At 45.5% G+C, this 16,997-nt stretch overlaps 1 protein-coding gene across 1 annotated transcript; it reads right to left on the bottom strand.

Moving 5' to 3' along the window:
• Nucleotides 1-15: 15 nt before the first annotated feature.
• Nucleotides 16-1,127, bottom strand: LOC117583504. The gene has a single exon (XM_034271846.1). It carries the CDS (start codon nucleotides 1,098-1,100, stop codon nucleotides 117-119), a length of 984 nt encoding a protein of 327 aa, XP_034127737.1. The 5' UTR covers nucleotides 1,101-1,127; the 3' UTR covers nucleotides 16-116.
• Between the last annotated feature and the right edge of the window lie 15,870 nt (nucleotides 1,128-16,997).

Genomic DNA, 16,997 nt, shown 5'->3' with positions numbered 1-16,997 from the left:
TGGCCTCTCCCCGTGTAAGTCGAACCAATCGCTTGGGCACGCTCTCATCCATTTAGAATTGCTTCAGGCCACAGGTAATTGATTGATTAACACTTTATTTGCAATCAACCAAACATTTATTTACCCTTCTGAATGGCCAGGGCAATAGCCGACGGGGTTGTCGTCTGGGCCGACACATTGAAGGGGCCCGTGCCCGTGAAGGCCCTCAGGGCATCCGTGGCCAGCTGAATGAATTTGATGGTGTGCCTGATGCCGAAATATATGTCCATGGTGTCAGAGTCCTCCTCCTCGTCGCAGTGCTCGCCAAAGATGTTGATCGCAGCCAGTTGATTGTCTATGATCAGGGGATCGCCCGGTCGGGTGCTGCAGGCCGTTTTCTTTGAGTGCTTCACATTTCTCACACAGTAGTACTCCGGCTCAAAGGGGAAATCCTGGAAGCCCAGCTCCTCGTAGGTGCGCTTGCAGCGTTCTGTATCCACCACCTTAGTTTCGTAGAGTGTTATGCCGTACTCCATGGGATCTAGGAAGGCCATTCGGACACTGTCTCCTGCCTTGGGTATCTTGCGATAGAGCTGAATGTAGCGATATGTATCGCTAGGCAACTTCTTGCGCAGGGAGATCAAAGCGATGTCATTTGCCGTGCCGTTCTTCTTGTGGCCGGGCATATAGAAGGCGTTCACAGCGTGGGGCACCGTCGTGGTTTTGTGGCCAATGTCCTGGCCCGTCAGAACGGACATATACTTGGCCTTGTACTCGCGCACGGGCTCCGTTGTTGGGGGCAGAAAGCATCGGCCAGAAGTTATGACCATGCGCCGCGATATCAGTGCCCCGGAGCAGAAGACCGATCCTTTGTAGTAGATGTGAACGTAGTAGGACTTGTGCAAACTCGGATCGAAATTAGTTCTCATAATTTCATTCTGGGGGAGCGCTTTGTCGCGCTCATCCATCTGAACGCGATTGTAGTTCACGTGATTCGTTCTGCTGTGGCTTGGATTGTAGTACACGGGCCGGTGGTAATTCTCCTTGTAGATTTTCACCCAATTGCCCCTGCTCCATGGCAGGCCCAGAAGGAGCAACAGATAAGTGCTTTTAAGCGACATGTCCAACCAAGATTGATATGGTTTCAGCTCCGTTTCCCGACTGCATGCCCTCAGCCATGGCTAAAGGGATTTGGGGAACTAACAAAATTAGTTCCACTGGCATCTGGGGAGGAAGTTCTGATGCAAAAGCAGCACCTGCAGAAACATTAATTAAAATCTTTGATGAAAGGCCATGTCTCACCTCTTTATCCTCTCCTTTTTTTAAGTCTGGCATTGTTATGGTATTTGGCATTTTTTCTAGCAAATTTCTGTGCTCCGAGGAAGGACAAAGAACATGGATGGTCGGTCGGTCATTGCATATATCACAGATTGTAGCTGCACATTGAATTATAAACCAGGCATCAATGGCTGTCATTTAACTCTTGCCTTTTGCAGACATCCGGGATAGTCCAGCCATCGTAGCCAGTAGACGACAGTCGACCAACCGACCAACCCACCAGCCGGACATGAAAGGCTTGAAAGGTATACGCAAGATGAGAAAAACCAGGGAAAAAAAAGAGAGACCGCCGTACAACGAAGGACGTAGATAATTAATTTGCTTTGATTATAGCTGTCTGGGAATGGGAATGAGAGGCAGGGACGGTCGCAAAAACTGATTCGGAATCCCTGGCTCTGAAGTGGACTGGCAGACGGAAATTGAAGTGTTTGTAATGTATGCGGAGGGTAGTGGAAAGAAAACGGATTAGCCAAAGGCTTTTCCATCTGGCCCTGGCGCCGAGTGCAAAAAGTGACAGGAGAACCAGCAGCTACGTCGGCGGCAACGAGTGCGTCTAATTGATGGGCAGCCAAAGCCAAAGGACCTTGCCTCACATGCAAATGTGGCTCTGCATTTTGGAGACGTGCTGCTGCTGTCGGGTCGGATCGGATCGGGTTCGCTCATCAATTATTTAAAATATGTTACACTTGGCACATAACTTGACTGACAAGCATATGTTCACGGGCCTGCTGTAAGCCGAGAGTCAGTGCCCATAATAGCTGGTCATTATGTTTATGGGCTGACGCACGGGGAACACGGAGCAGAAGCTGGCAATGAAACTGGAGGCAGCCTCCCACACACACATACACACACACACCTGGCTGACGCCTCGGAAAAAAGGTCTGGGCCCCTAACACATGTTGCAGGTCCACTCCCATCCCTGTCCCGTGTCCTGGTGCTTGTCGAAATTTATGCGTACGTGCCCGGTTGGAAAACGTGGCCGACGACAACCCCACCTCGGGTCATTTATTATTAGCTGTAAAATGCGTATGCCGGCTCCTGTTTTACCACCGACTTTAGTTTTGGACTTTAGTGCTTCTGAGAACCGAGCGGGCCCCATCTAATAAATAATCTCCATTTGCAGGAAAGGAAAGCAGACACAGAGGTGCGAAATCCAAAACGAAACCTATTTATAGGGATGACCTTTTATACTGTTTGTCTCCTTAAAGTTTTTCTGTCTCTCTCTCTTTCTGCAGAAGTATCTGAAATACACACTCGAAGAGTATGCCTTGGTCCAGGGGCTCATCCATGGGAGGGCTTCGTCACTGTTTTATTCTGATGCTGTCGACGGCAAATTAAATGTCACTCACACGCCATGTAAGCCGAGCAAAGATTTTGCAGCTCATTATGCAGCATGACGCAATCAAAAACACAAGCTTTGCCGCATGGGGGGGGCTCGTATGGCATGCAGTGTGGGATGTTGAGCTTATTTGAATTTACAAGTTTGCCAACGACTAATGGCAAATTCAATTTCGAGCAGAAAACGCTTTAAAAGCAATCAAAGGCAGAGCAGGAGCCACATCTCAGGCTCAGATTTGGCTGCAGGGTCAGCTGTGCATTCGTCTTACGTTCTTTGGACATGGACTCGGAAAAAAGAGTGAATTGCAATGGACATGAATTGCCGCCGGGTGGAATATGGCAGAAGCAGCAGTAGCATCAGCAGCAGCAGCAGCGGTAGAAATATCTAGAGCTCCAGATGCGATAGCGGTAGCGTCTTTGATTGCAATGCTGCATGGTATCGTGGTGGTTGTGAGGGTCGTCATGTTAGTGTGTGTTCTCTTCTCCTGGCTGTCTTCTACTCAAGCACAGTTCGTTGCACATTTGAACATTCCCTCGGAAAATAAATGCAAATTTAGCCATGGCAAACACACACACACACACACAAACCAACATTCGAACACATTGGCCAAAGACATGCGCTGTTCCTTTTGTTGCCGCCGCTGCACATTTCCCGAACGCGTTCGATCCACTCCACTCCAGTCTTGTGTTCCACTATATTCCGCTTTGGTCTGGTCTTCTGCCCTGCTCTTTCAACATATTTGTATAAATTTTCGATTTTCTGCTTCAATAGTCTCCCGGAGTTGTACTGCTCCTCATCCTCCTCCTTCTGCTCCTCTTCACTTTGTTTATGTCTCAAGAATTCAATATTTTTTCAAACTATTTCTCCTGTTTTTCTCGCACATGCTTTGTTGTAGCTCTATTCCACGATATATATACATATATCTTGAGTATTACTAGCAGAGGATTGAGTACAAACAAACACACACTTTGTCCGCAGCTGGATTGTCTTCGGATGCTCCTTTTGTCTCTGGAGTGCCTTTGATAATCCTGACGCACCTTTAAGCTGTGGATTTTGCTGTGTTCGATTGGCAGACGAGAAGGAGAAGCCGAATTTACTTTTCATTCTAACATTTTATATGCTCATTAAATTTTATTGCCCAGATATACATAGTTCCAAGTCCCTCACACAACATAGAACTCGTTTGTGTGTTTGGCATCTACGTGCTTAAACGCTGCCTGCTCCCGTTCGCTACTTAATGGCTAATTAGTGGTATAATTTACACCTTAATGACTCTACAACAATGCCCAGGCTGCTCTTTAAGCATGCGGGGAAGGAGCAGAAGGAGCAGCACCAGCCAAGAAGCCACAAGCCAGCGGCACCCTAGCAACAAAGAGATGGAGCTAGCTATCTGCTCAAGGTTTAATCCCAGCACCTTGTATGTGCCACACTCCCTCTCCGCATTCGCCAGGCGGCAGAGCAGGCTCGCGAGGAGCTTTCCATGGCTATATTTTATCGTAGAGCTCATATGGATGTGTTTTGCTTTATGTGCAAATCAGCGTCCATTAATAAAGACAGCCAGAGAAGTGTTACGCATACGCCGCGTTGCATTAATCACAGCAAACGATATATGTACACGAGAGTATGCCTCTGTGTGTATGCATGTGTGTTTGTGTGTGTGTGTGTGTGTTCATGTCTATGAATCTATGCATGTGCGTCGTCTTGCTTCGAAGCGTGTTAATTTCATCGCAAATGCCTTTTACAGTATGAAAATTTATGTATGCCATTTTAGACACTTTGATTTATGACCTTAACTCCGAAATGAATCGAGTTTTGTTGGATTATTCCCACCTCCACTAGGCATTGGTTTTAGATTCTGTGCAGAGCTTTCAGTGGGTTAATTTTCTATCCAAATAGAAGTACAGAGATCCATCAATTAGTTCAAAATGAAAACGAAAAAACTTAGTTTTGCATGAATTTTCAATGTATATTCCTTAACAAAAACTGTAGGAATGTAGGTTTTCAGGATCACCAATACCTCTTTGTAAAAATAAATTCAAATACTTTCAGACATTTCGCAATTCATTTTAAATCTTTAAATCTTATGCACATGCACAATGAAATTCCTTTTCAATATTTTATCCTCCCTCCCCCCCTAGAGTTACTATAGCTGATTGACTTGCATGCAAGGCGAGGCAGTAAAATGTTGTCACGCACTGTCACATATGAAATTATGGAAAATGACACAGCTCGCACAGCGAACACACCTGAAGCAACCTGTGCAACTGACAAAAGCCCCTTCTCGCTGAGGCAGGGCTGAACCGTGGCTCAGAGGCACACCATGGGTCTCCATGCAATTTGCAAATTGCAATAAAGCTTGCAATTGTGTCAAATATTTTAATGCAATAAGAGTCACAGTGCAACAATATTCGAATGGTGAATGGAAAAGGGTAAATGGCAAATGTGTGTACTACTCTTTACTCTCCCCGTACAACGCTGCTTCAGCGATGATGACGACAACAATCGCCTGACCAGCTACAGATTGTTTGGCTTTAAAGCCAAGCAGCCATCGCAGAACTTATCGCCCTAGCAATTTCGGCTAACAGATCAATTACGGGGGAGCATAAATCCGTTTAGAATCACAAAATCTAGGCGGCACCCACAAAAATAAAATAAAATGTGCAACCAAAACTAAGGCAACCAGCGGCTGCTGTCGCGACTGGCAATTCAATTTTTTATTTTCTATTTTTATTATGGCTCTACAACATACATACATACATACGCGTATACTCGTATATCCGGCTATATCACAGGAACGGGGACAATCGGCAAAGCGTTAAAAAACAAGCGAAAATATTACAACATTTTAATAGCGAAAATGAAGATTTATTGCCCACGACGACGACGAGGACGGATGACGGCGCGACGCTCCCAAAATGTGCCGCAAAAAGTGGAACGCGCTACTAAAAAGCCGTAAAAAAAAAGACTAGCAGCTGACTAGCAATATTCAGCAACAATCAAAGTTGTTAAAGTTTCAAGTATTCGACTGACGAAAAGCTTTAACTTTAATCTGTAAACTAAAAAAAATTCTGTCTTTGTTTTTAAGTAAATTCTGGAAAGAAGTACATCCACTTCCTAAATTACAAGTGGAACAATTGTATACGTTTAGATAGAGATATACCTCTGCTGTCCAGGGTAAAATGTCCAGGGTAGTTGTGAAAAAAGTGCAAAGTGTAAAAATCGCTGCCGCGTCACGTCACGTCAGCCGCATGATAGACCAGTCAGGGAGTTGGCCATCGCTTCCCGGTCCCCGGACTCGGACTCGGACAGTGGGCGTGTTCAGCCGCTGTGTCCCTTATCGCCATAGAAGTTGCCCCATTGTATTGTTGCCACCGTGTTGTTGTTGTTGTTATTTTTGTTGCTGTGGTCTGTGTCTGAGCCTAGCGCACGTCGCAGTTTGTTAGCTGCATGCCAAACCCTCCCAGGAGCTGAGCGGGTGCCAATGCTGGTGCTGGAGCCATTTCCCCATTGTTTGCTCGCCCACTAGGCACACACAACTGGGCGTGTCCAATCAAAATATGCAAATGTTTTATCCGTAAAACGTCGCTTTGATGGAATTTCGGCACATTTCGCCAGCTTTCCTCCCAGTTGCTGCCAACTGCCGACTGCCGACTGCTGGCTGCTGGCTGCTGCTGTTGTTTGCTTTGGTTTGGCTTGGCTTGGTTTGCCTTGTTTTGGCTGTTTTGAATACCTCTCTTTTTTGTGTCGTAGAGCGCAGAGCGCATAGCGGAGAGAAACAGTGGCAGTGGCAGTGTGTTGGCCTCCAACAAATTAGCAGTAGTTTGCCGGGTGAGGCGCTGGGTGCCTGCCTGCCTGCCTGCCTGCCACACGTCAATCAGCGAACGGGCCACGTTGCCTGATTTATATGCATAAATTTTCGCGTGCGGTTTGAGCCCCGTTTACGACGCTTTAATTTAATGTTGCCAACATTTGCGCGTCATTTTTGGTCAACCGTTTTTCAATAGTCATTCCCGGTAATGGGGGCGCGGCAGGAGGATGTGGCAGGAGGAGATGTGAAAGCTCATTACAGAAGAGGACGTTGCCAAGGGTGGGTGGGCTTAGGGTGTCCGCTGCCTTAGTCATAATGAATGGGGTGAAACTTGGCCGAAGAGTAGCCTATTGCCATGCCTTTTGAGGACCACACAAAAAAGACTTGCTAGCCGAATATAACTAATTTCGAATAGCATTTTCAGGCTTTTCAATTGGTAGCCGTATTTGCGGTTTACGAGTTGTGTTTCCTGGCACATTCGTGCACATTAGAATTAGAGCCCATTGCCCATTGATTGCACTTCCACGGGCGGCCGCAGTATACGATTGCCATGTCCAAAGCAGCCCCTGGGGGGATCCCTGTACCAAAAACTATAACAATGTTTGGGACGGTGTGGCATGGCCATTGTAATTACGAAGTAACTCAATAAACAGTTGTGTGTTTTGCAGTTACTGCTTTACATACATGCAAATTACAATTAGTTTCTGTTTTGCATTTGGCATTATTATTGAATTGGAACTAATACGCAAATACCAACACCGTGATTATCGCCAACATCTTCATCATCCTGACCGTCATCGCAGTCATAGCTGTCATCTGCACTGACCTGTAACTCCATTAACTGGTCGAATGTGGTCAAATTATGGCATACAATAGGGCCTTTAAGTGTTTTGAGGTGAAATTCCATTCACGCTGCAATCGTTTCTTCATGGGCTTATTTAAATACATTCATTATTGATATGCCAAATACTCGTACGTCGGTAGTTTTTGTTTTTCCAATTAGAATGGGCCTTTGTTCGCTGCTTCTGCCCACCAGAACTACCATTATCACCTCATTAAAACTGGTAAGCCCACACGCAGACACACCGACTTTCGTTCAGGCTAAAATTAAATTTATAATGACAGCTACAGCAAACAAACAAACAAACAAGTAAACAAAAACCCAGCAGAACCCTCCTACAATTATGGCCAAAAGTTGTACGATTCGGCTGAAATATAATCAGTTCAGTTCTGGCTTCTATGCTGCATATATTTCATGACACATACATACATAGAGACATACATACATACATACATGTGTACATGTGTAAGCACCGATCATGCAGTTCTCACCATCGTATTTTTGTTCGTTTGTTTATTTTAATTAAAAGTACAGAGCCATGTCCGTGTCCGTGTCCGTGTCCGTGTCGGTGTCCCTTGTTTAAGTCATTGTTTTATGCCCTGGTCTGCCTTCCTCAACACTACCACACTTTATCTCGCTCTCTCTCTCTCTCTCTCTCTCTCTGTTGTTGTAATGCTTTTTTAGCAAATAATTTATATTCAATTTTCAAATAAATTACAAACAATCTGCATCGACAATGGGATGCCTCATATTTAATTGAGATGCAAAAATAACCATTAAAACACAATGAAATATTTAATGTCGTTAATCTCCGATGATTTGGTTTTTGCAAATATAAACAATTGATTTTTGAAGACTTTGCAAATAGAGTTGACAGTTTTAATAGGATAACGATTACAATGAACGACCATTGTTCACAATTTAGAGCCAACACTGAGGGAAAACTCCACTTAGCGCTTGGCAAAGACTCATTCAGCACTGAGCTTCTCTTGGTGATTTTCTCTCAGTGTGGAACTAAAACGAATATTAGTGTCTGCTCCATGGGACAGTGTCCGCTGTGTGGCTCCATTTGGTGGCTGGCAGAATGCACGGCGGGATTATTATAATTGTGCAAGCCATTTAAGCATGATAAACACAGAGTGTCACACACACATTAGCATCTCGTGTTTAAGCCCAGAAAAGTTGTGTGGGGGATGGAAAAAGTAACCACAAAAGCATTACTTGGGTTAGCTGGTGTTTCCGCAATTCTCTTCCCACCTGTGTGCAAAATTGTGCGAGTGCAAGTGTGATTGTGATGTGTGGCTGGCTTTGATATTGGATTTTCATGTCTGTGGGCTGCCTCAAACCACCAAACCGCCGGGCAAATAGAACCTCTAACTGAAAATGTTTACAGAGCTTTCAGGTGCAGTGTCCAAACTTGCGAATTCAAGTGTCAAATTAGCAAAACTTGGCTGGCTCTTAAATATTAACTCTTACTTAAAAATGTACACAGTCCGCCTGGTTACCAATTAAACTAAAGTGTTGCGTTTTTGCAACACAACCAGCTCGCTCCGTGCTCCATCCTCAATCCTTGGCCGCAGCATGCACACAAACTTGAAACTGCAGCTAGATAAACAGTCAGACAGCCACAGAAACAAGGAGTTGCTATAGCCCCATCGCCCACACAGGCGCAAATATTGATAGTCTAACACAAAAGTTTTATTCACTAAAAGAACGCCTAGGAAAGCGGTTGGATGTGCAGATGGAGATGGAGATGGAGAACCATTCCCAGATCCACATCTCCCGATTCGCACCAAAGTCAATTTTCACCCAAGTCGACGTTAGTTGAAAAGTTAGCAACACAAAGTGCCGGCAGAGGTGGTGGGGGAAAAAAGCCAGCAGCGGCAGCAGCAGCAGCAGAAAAAAGAAAATGAAAGCCGAAACGTAAATTTTTATCTGTGCGCGGTGCAGTGCAAAAAGGTTTCGAGTGCAAAATAAAGTTACTTTGGCAATGCGATGCATCAAACCGCAAAACAAGATAATTTCAACGGTAAATAAATCACAGCCACGAGTGGTGCAGGGTGGTTAAGGTAGAGGTATACTCCTGCTCGCAGTATTTCACAGGATAGTGTTAAAGTGGGGATGGGGAAAAGGGACTGGGGTTGGTACACCTTCTAAATGGTTCAGTGCCCTACCTCTTTCGAGGCGAGGCCAGGTGAGTCGGCACAAGTATGCACTACTGCGCTCCCCAAAGTGAAACAACTGAAAAGTTGCAGGAAGAATGGCAGGCAAATCCAGAGCCAAATCATTCCATTACCACCGGAGGCAACGGCAACACGCGCATGTTTCGCCAAAAAGCTGATTAGTTGCCATTGTGCAACATCGGGCAACATTGTGTTGCATTTGCATGCCTCGAGAAGGACCCAAACTCCCAATGGGGAGCGCTCCCTGAATGTGGCCTAGGTGTTGGTAATGCCTGCATATTCAGGGCACGTCAGCGAGATGGAGGGAACCAACATTTCTTCAGTTGTGCCTGGAGCTGCCTAGCAGTGAAACTAGGGATGGTTCATTTCAATGAAATTCTAGATATTTTATCGAGTAAAATCCAATAAAATCGATAGATATAAGAACCCCACGCTGTCCATACAATCCGATTACCTATGCGACGCGCGGACCTAAGCTGCTTAATTTCGAATTGCCGTTCTCATTGATTATTAAACAACGGTGACCGGGACTGATTATTATCTCTAAACTTTGCAGTAAGTGGGGTTTTATGCAGGCCCAGCTGAGGCTAAGCACTTGAGTGGAAGCAGTGCCCAGTGGCTCCCAGAGAAGTGTCGACCAGGCAAGGCAATAAATAAAATGGCCTTGCCACCCACGTGTCGGTGTGTGTGTGTGTGTGTCACACCCACAACCAAAGCCAGCCCACTCACATGAAATTGCAACTGCAGCACTGGCTGTGGCAGCTTAAGCCAAAGTTCAACTTTAAGTAGATGCCACCTTAAGTCGGCTGCAGCTGCTGCAGAAACGGGGAAACGTAGCAGAATATTACTCGTACTCTATATAGAGTCCTTCCGAACCGGCACCCTGCGCCAGGCAAAACTCACCAAACCCAGTCCCGTCAAAAAAAAAAAAAAAGCAAAACTTTTCCATTATTTTTATCTGCTTCACATTTTCAAGAAGCAAAAACTTTGATGCTGTATGCAAAAATGAAATCCGAAAAACAAGACCAAAAATTAAGTAACATTTTCGTTTGGTTTCATCTCTTTTTTTTTGTGCACATGCAAAGCCAAAGCTGATTTTCATACAGCCCTGGCTAAGACCCATCTCTGCTCCCAAAGCGTTATTGCTGTTAGCCGGGCCAATTCAAGGCCCCCCTCGGGCTGGTGTCTTTGGAATTTTATTTAGTTTGTTATTTGTCCATACTTAAGTGTGTCGCCCTCACCCTCACCCTCGCCCTCGTCCTCGCACTCGGTTCTGTATTGGTTTTATTTGAAAAACTTTTCGCTTGTCGTATGTCGTCCTCGAATCGAAGAAGCCAGTCAGCGATGCCCAAGACAATAACCAAGACACACAGATACACACAAACACACTTACACTGATTTCTGGTGCCCACCCTTGGGGGCTGTCTCCGCCTCCGAATCCGCCTCTTGCCCCTCCTCCTCCACGATTCGATCCGTGTAAGCAAAGTAAGTTGTTGAGTAGATTACGTTTTTGTTACGTTCGCCTGCCATTGTCTTTAAGTTTTTGCTGTCCTTTATGGACGAACAGGAGGTCTTCGGGTCCCCAGTGACCCTGTAAACTTCAAATTGCTACAAGTGACAAGCCATGGTCCTTTTCACTACCAAATCCCACCTCTCTGATGTGTGTGTATTCCGGGCAGGACAATGGTCAGTCAGGTGAGTCCGTGTGTGTGTGTAGGAGTCTACAATCCCACAAAGAAATTCACAGATAAACAAATCCGAGCCATGTCTTGAGTAATTTAACAACCTGCCGTCCGGCTTTTGTGGGTTGACAATGACACGGTTACCTCTGCTTTGGCCTTCACTTTCCATGAACAAATTTATTTTTACAAAAAGAAAACATAGGTGATCTGTTAGAGTAATGGACAACAAAACTAAAGCCAAATAGTATTTCCACTGCTTCCAGCATGTGGTCAATCCATTGGACCATTAGAGGATCATCCAAAATGAGGTCTCTACATAGTAGGTACTCCCTCTCGCATATGGGTTTTCTGGTCTGTTGCACTCATCCCAAATATAATGTTGGTTTTTCCCCTTGCAAAATGAGGGACCTTAATCCCTTGGGGCGTGCACAGGCCGTGCCCTGCCTAAACCATATTTTATGCCACAGTCATGTAAGTACATAATTCAACAAAATGTTAATTTAATTAAATTATGAATATGAAATTTTTGGTGGCGTTGCCCTGCCATGCCGAACCGTGCAGCAGGACCAAAGAACAGGACCATGTTTTGAATGGCACCAAAAACTCAACGCGCTTCGACTAAACAAATTCATTTATATTTTGCACACGGTGGATGGGTGTGTGGGAAACGCTCTGTTCCCTCCCCCCTCTTTATATGGCATTTCCGAATGTGCAAACACACAAACATGAACTCAATACCCATGCCGTGCGATTTGCTATACAAAATGTTTCTCACAGCCGCATGTGGCAAAGGTAGAATGGCCAGCAGGAGCAGCAGCCATCGACATCGCCATCGCCAGTGCCATTGCCAGTCCCAGTGCCACATGTTGATATTGCAAACTAAAATTATATAATGCAGTGCATGGTAAACAAGCCGCGGCACACATACACACATGGCTGCATAAATAAACTGAAACTGGAACCGAAAATTCGAAGAAAACAACATCATTAAAGGAGTCTCTCTGCACGGTACGGTTCATGGCGATACTACACCAGTAAACAAACCCACAAACCGAAATCCCAAAAATATATATTAAAAAAAGAGGAAGAGAAAGCGCTGGCTAATAGCCTGAAATTCAGAATTACTAAAAACCAAATGTACAGCCGCATTATAAACATGCAGCCAGGCAACTACTAAAAATAATGAGCCAGCTGACTGAGTGTTTGGTCAGCACAGAGCGGCAGCTCTACACCTCCCGCGTTGTTCAGTGCCTGATCCAGCGCTCAGAATTAATGAAATTTTAAATTGGAAACTGCGAAATATACTTGAAATTTGGATAGCGGGGCAGGAAATCAGCAGCAGAGAGGAGTTACCACGGAATTGAGTTGCTGAGCCAGGCCAAAAGCTATCGGTGCAAAATCTGCGTGGCCAGCACAAAAGGGAAAACACCCAAAGACCCATCATAAATTCAATTTTTTTATGTGGCAACTAAGACAAAATGCCAAGAGTTGACATTAAGCAGCAAGATGACGACGACTGCTCGCTTGGATTCGAACTCGGACTCCGACGACTGCTGCTTCTGCTTCTGCGACTGCAATGACAGCAATGACGACAAGTGGGAAAGGACATCAAGTGAAATGCAACCGAGTCTTCAGATTCAATGCGCGTGACAGAAACCACAGGGCTGTCAGCAGGGCTGCTTCTACTCCAACTTCTCCTCCACCATTGCCACATCTTGCGCTGGTGCTGGCGTTGGCCATTACCAGGCGGCAGTCGCAGTCATCTTCGTTTGATATGGAACTCTGGTCGGGTTGGATTGGGGTTGGGGTTGACAACTGCCGTAGCTGTAGCTCTAGCCGTAACTGTATATGGCAGCGTCCTTATTGTGGGCTCGCTGTTCGCTTCCTCAGAGGCTCCTCCTGCTTCTCCACTGTGCATTTGTAACAGAGCTTTTCGTAAATTGATCCAATTTATGCTTATTTTATGGCAAATTACGAGCGAAGTTGCCCAGGGACTCCCGACACCGCCGGGACTCATGGCGGTCCAACTCACTGACTGCCTGCCTGATTAAAGCGGTCCGTAAAATATCCATATAGTCAGCTAAATGTCGTCAAATTAATTCGAAGTTAAAGTTATTTTGCTGTGAATTGATTTCACAATTACTTTTAACTTTTAAAAACTGCAAGAGACAGCGACCCCACTGGTTATGCATATATTCAGCGCGAAATCAGACAAAATCTCTTAAAAAAATATTAAAAAAATATATATAAAATTCTAAAATTCAATAACTGTCAGAACTGAACGCGTGCATCATGGTTTATTGGGTAAATGAAATGGATGAGCAGCTGTCACAGGGAAGCTTGAAAATTAATAAAAAGAATCGGAAGCTTATGCGACGATTCTAGGAGTGTTCTCCTGTTGCACTATTGAGGGTGATGGAATCCCTGCATACCACTCGAGTTGTGAGGCGTCAACTTCTGATTGTTTAGCTACTTTTATCCACACACACACACACACACACAATTTGCCTGCAAACTTATTTTTATTGGCTTCTAAATGCATCGCTAAATCCTTTGTGCAAATTGCCATATTGTTGGCCGCTGCCTTTTGCCTCGCTCCATGGAATGTCCTTGCTTGTTGCATTGTTTTCGTATAATAAAATTAAACTTATGCACTATCTCTCTCGCTCGCTGCGGAGAAATGTTTTCCAACCCCCCTTGCCCGATTACGCCTTGTGGGGCTCAGTGGAGTGAGCATTTGTTAAGTGGCAAAAGATTGAAATGAAGGCAAACACATGTGCACTTAGAGAAAATATAACAAATCAAACTGGGCATTCATTAGGGTATAAATAAAAATTAATATCTTGACTAAAATATCATCAGATGGAGCATTGAAACATCAACCATTTGTGCATCGTCTTACCAATCTAGAATACAAATTTATTATTTTAATAATATTTTTCTACAGTGTACATTTTCGTGTGGAAGCTGACGTGCAGATTATTGGTTGTCCGTACATCCGTACGTACATATGTACAAATACGTTTGTCTGAGGGTGTGTAAGTGAAATGAAATGGAACGAATTGGCTGAAAAAGGGGTTCTGCCACTTGGCAATGGGATCTGGCTGCTGGGCAATGGGAGATGGGCGATGGGCGATGGCGATGCATGGGGCTTACCGAATGCAAGATAAAGTTAAAAGGGGCGCCAACGCAATTTGCTCGAGGTCAGAGCTTCACTGCAATTTCGTTGATAACTTATGCCATTCAACAAATGAAGTTGACATGCCCCATCTCCCATGCATCCCATCCTGTCCCATCCGCCCATTTGGCTTGCATTTAATTTGGGAATATAACTTTGACCATATTAAATGGCCCACGCTTACACATGACACAGTATCAGCCTCAGCATCAGCATCAGAATGTACTTGGTTTACATTTCAGCGACGTGCACTCTGGACCTTCCATCTTGGTAGGAGTGCTCCTCGTACTCGTACGGCCACCGCCTCTCAATTACCTAATTGAAAGCCAAGTCAACGAGTAAAAGCCTGGCTCTAAGTCTGATTCTGATTCTGATTCTGATTCAGGATCACAGTCCTCTCCCGAAGGCTCTGTGTGTGTGTGCTGTGTGCTGCATACGATTATAATTTTCTGTTCAGTTCGGTTCGGTTCAGTTGAGCTTTCGGCACACAGACTTTTGCCATTTCAATTTAGTCTTTGACATTGCCGCTCTGTGTCAAATGCAAATTGAAAAATCATCGAATGGCCCTGGCTGCAGACGAAGCTAGTCCAACAACAGCATTTGGCTGCCGGAAGCGTTTTGCTGCCGCCCCAAACTAATATTGAGCCAGGCGCGCAGCAAACTGTTTCCGTTCAAGGGATGGGGCCACGGCGATGGCATGAGGGAGCAGCATAAGAACTGGAACTGGAACAGGAACAGGACTGGTAGCAGGAGCTGGGAGTCAGAGCAAGTGCCTTGAGCGGCAGCAAGCGTCGCAGTTTTTTGGCACGCAAGAGCGTACACGGTTTTGGCAGTGATGCTCCCTCTAGTCCCGTTTCGTTGCTTTTTCTGCTGCTCCTGCTGTTGTTGTTGTTGTTGTTGCCTCCAATGCCAAAAGTCACTTGTTAAACAGCGGAAACGGAAATGCCAACAGTCGCACAAAGGCAGCAGAGGGCTTAGGGCACAGAGGATGGACGGAGCGGAGCGGATTAGATGGGAGCGAGGTACGGCTGAGTGGCAACATTTTGAAAAGTGTAAATCAAACTAATTGAATGTTTTTGCTGAGCGCACAGCTGGTGCCAAAGCTATAGAGGCGAAACGCCCCGATAAACATGCAGGAAAAAAACGGGATAATAATAGCCAAGACCAATGCTTTAGTGATAAGAAATGCTCCTCCATCCAGTCAATGCACTTTGACATTGCCCATATGCGTGCATGCACCATACATTATTGCTCCATATACGCTGCTTTAATTAGCCATAGAACCCCTCTTTGAAGGCTCCTTTGACACAAGATTGAAAACAGATTTGTATTGCGGGACTAAGCCATCTTTAAGCGCTGTAAACAGTTGAATAAATAAACTCGAAACGCTTCGAATCTGGCGATGCAATCGGTAAAGAAAATGAGGCTAAATGGATCCACAACTAAATGAAAGGGCGAGTTCCGTGCTGCCCCGTTGCCCCGTTGCACCTTGCATTTGTCTGTGGCAGCAAATTGCCGTTAATTTAATGAGCATTTTAGCCATAAAATCACTTGGCACGGCTCAATAGCCACGATGCTGGCAGCTGGCACAATTTATTTGACTGTTAATTAGAAATTTAAATTATGCGCTTAGCCTCTGCCCTAGAGGCAAACCCTCTCCACGGCTTCACAGCTCTACAAATCCACAGCTCCACGGCTACACGACTCCACTTCTGTACACCACTCTATAACCTCCATCCATTCTCCATTCAATTGGCGCTGCACAAAATTAATTGCAGGCAATGGCGGGTCGTATCCCCTTTCATCCTCTGGAGCCTCTGGAGTCCCGTTTGCGCCATGGCAAATTCGAAATAATTTATAATTTGGCACAATTACGCTCAGCCGCAGGCTGGCAAGCTACTTGCTTGCTCCTTGCCGCAGGCTTGGCCCATGAACTGCTCTGGTTTTCCACTGTGGGCCGTGGGCTGTGCTCTGGGGGACTTGGACTGAGGGTTATATGGGTCATTTGCCTTCCAATTGCATTTTATTGATTTTGCTCTTGTCTGAGGATGCGTTCCGGTGGCTGGCGGGGTACTGGCGAAGATGTAATAAACTTTCACTTGTTTTGTCGCCTGTCGCCTTGCCAATGGGAAAGCGGAAATCAGTGGGCGCCGTGGGGCATCGGAGGCGACTCTACTCTGTCCAGTGGTAAACACATTGCTCATAGCCAAACATTTGGCACACTGCCCCAGCCCCAGCTCCAGTGCCAGAGTCCAGTGTCCTGGCCGGGATTGTCAAGTGGTTTTTGGCTAGGAACCGAGATTTGGGTTTGCTTTTGTGATTTCTTTTCTCCGGGTCCATTGTTTGCCCCAAAAATTGGGTCAATAGCCTTTGTGTGGGTGGGGAGTGTTGATGGTGTTGGTGTTGGTGCTGGTGTTTGCTGGTGTTCCATCTCTTTCATGAGGATGACGATGACGGGAATGATGATGAGAATGATGATGAGCAGCAGCCTGTGCCAGCAGACTCCTCGAAGCTATTGTTTCAACTCCTATGCAATGCAATTTCCTCTCTATGCAACTCCCTCTAGTCGCCACCCTCATGCTACGGGCGACTCCTCAACTTTTGCTGCTGCCACACTGATTACTGTTGCTTGTTAGTACGTTTGGCTGT

Source organism: Drosophila guanche, unplaced genomic scaffold (assembly GCF_900245975.1).
Source record: "Drosophila guanche unplaced genomic scaffold, DGUA_6, whole genome shotgun sequence".
NCBI classification, from domain to species: domain Eukaryota; kingdom Metazoa; phylum Arthropoda; class Insecta; order Diptera; family Drosophilidae; genus Drosophila; species Drosophila guanche.
The sequence above is the reverse complement of the archived record's forward strand: the minus strand, read 5'-3'. Positions and strand labels throughout refer to the sequence as shown.

What these genes read in the sequence shown, in the direction of transcription:
- LOC117583504 (XM_034271846.1), bottom strand. Translation starts at nt 1,100, where the DNA reads ATGTCGCTTAAAAGCACTTATCTGTTGCTCCTTCTGGGCCTGCCATGG.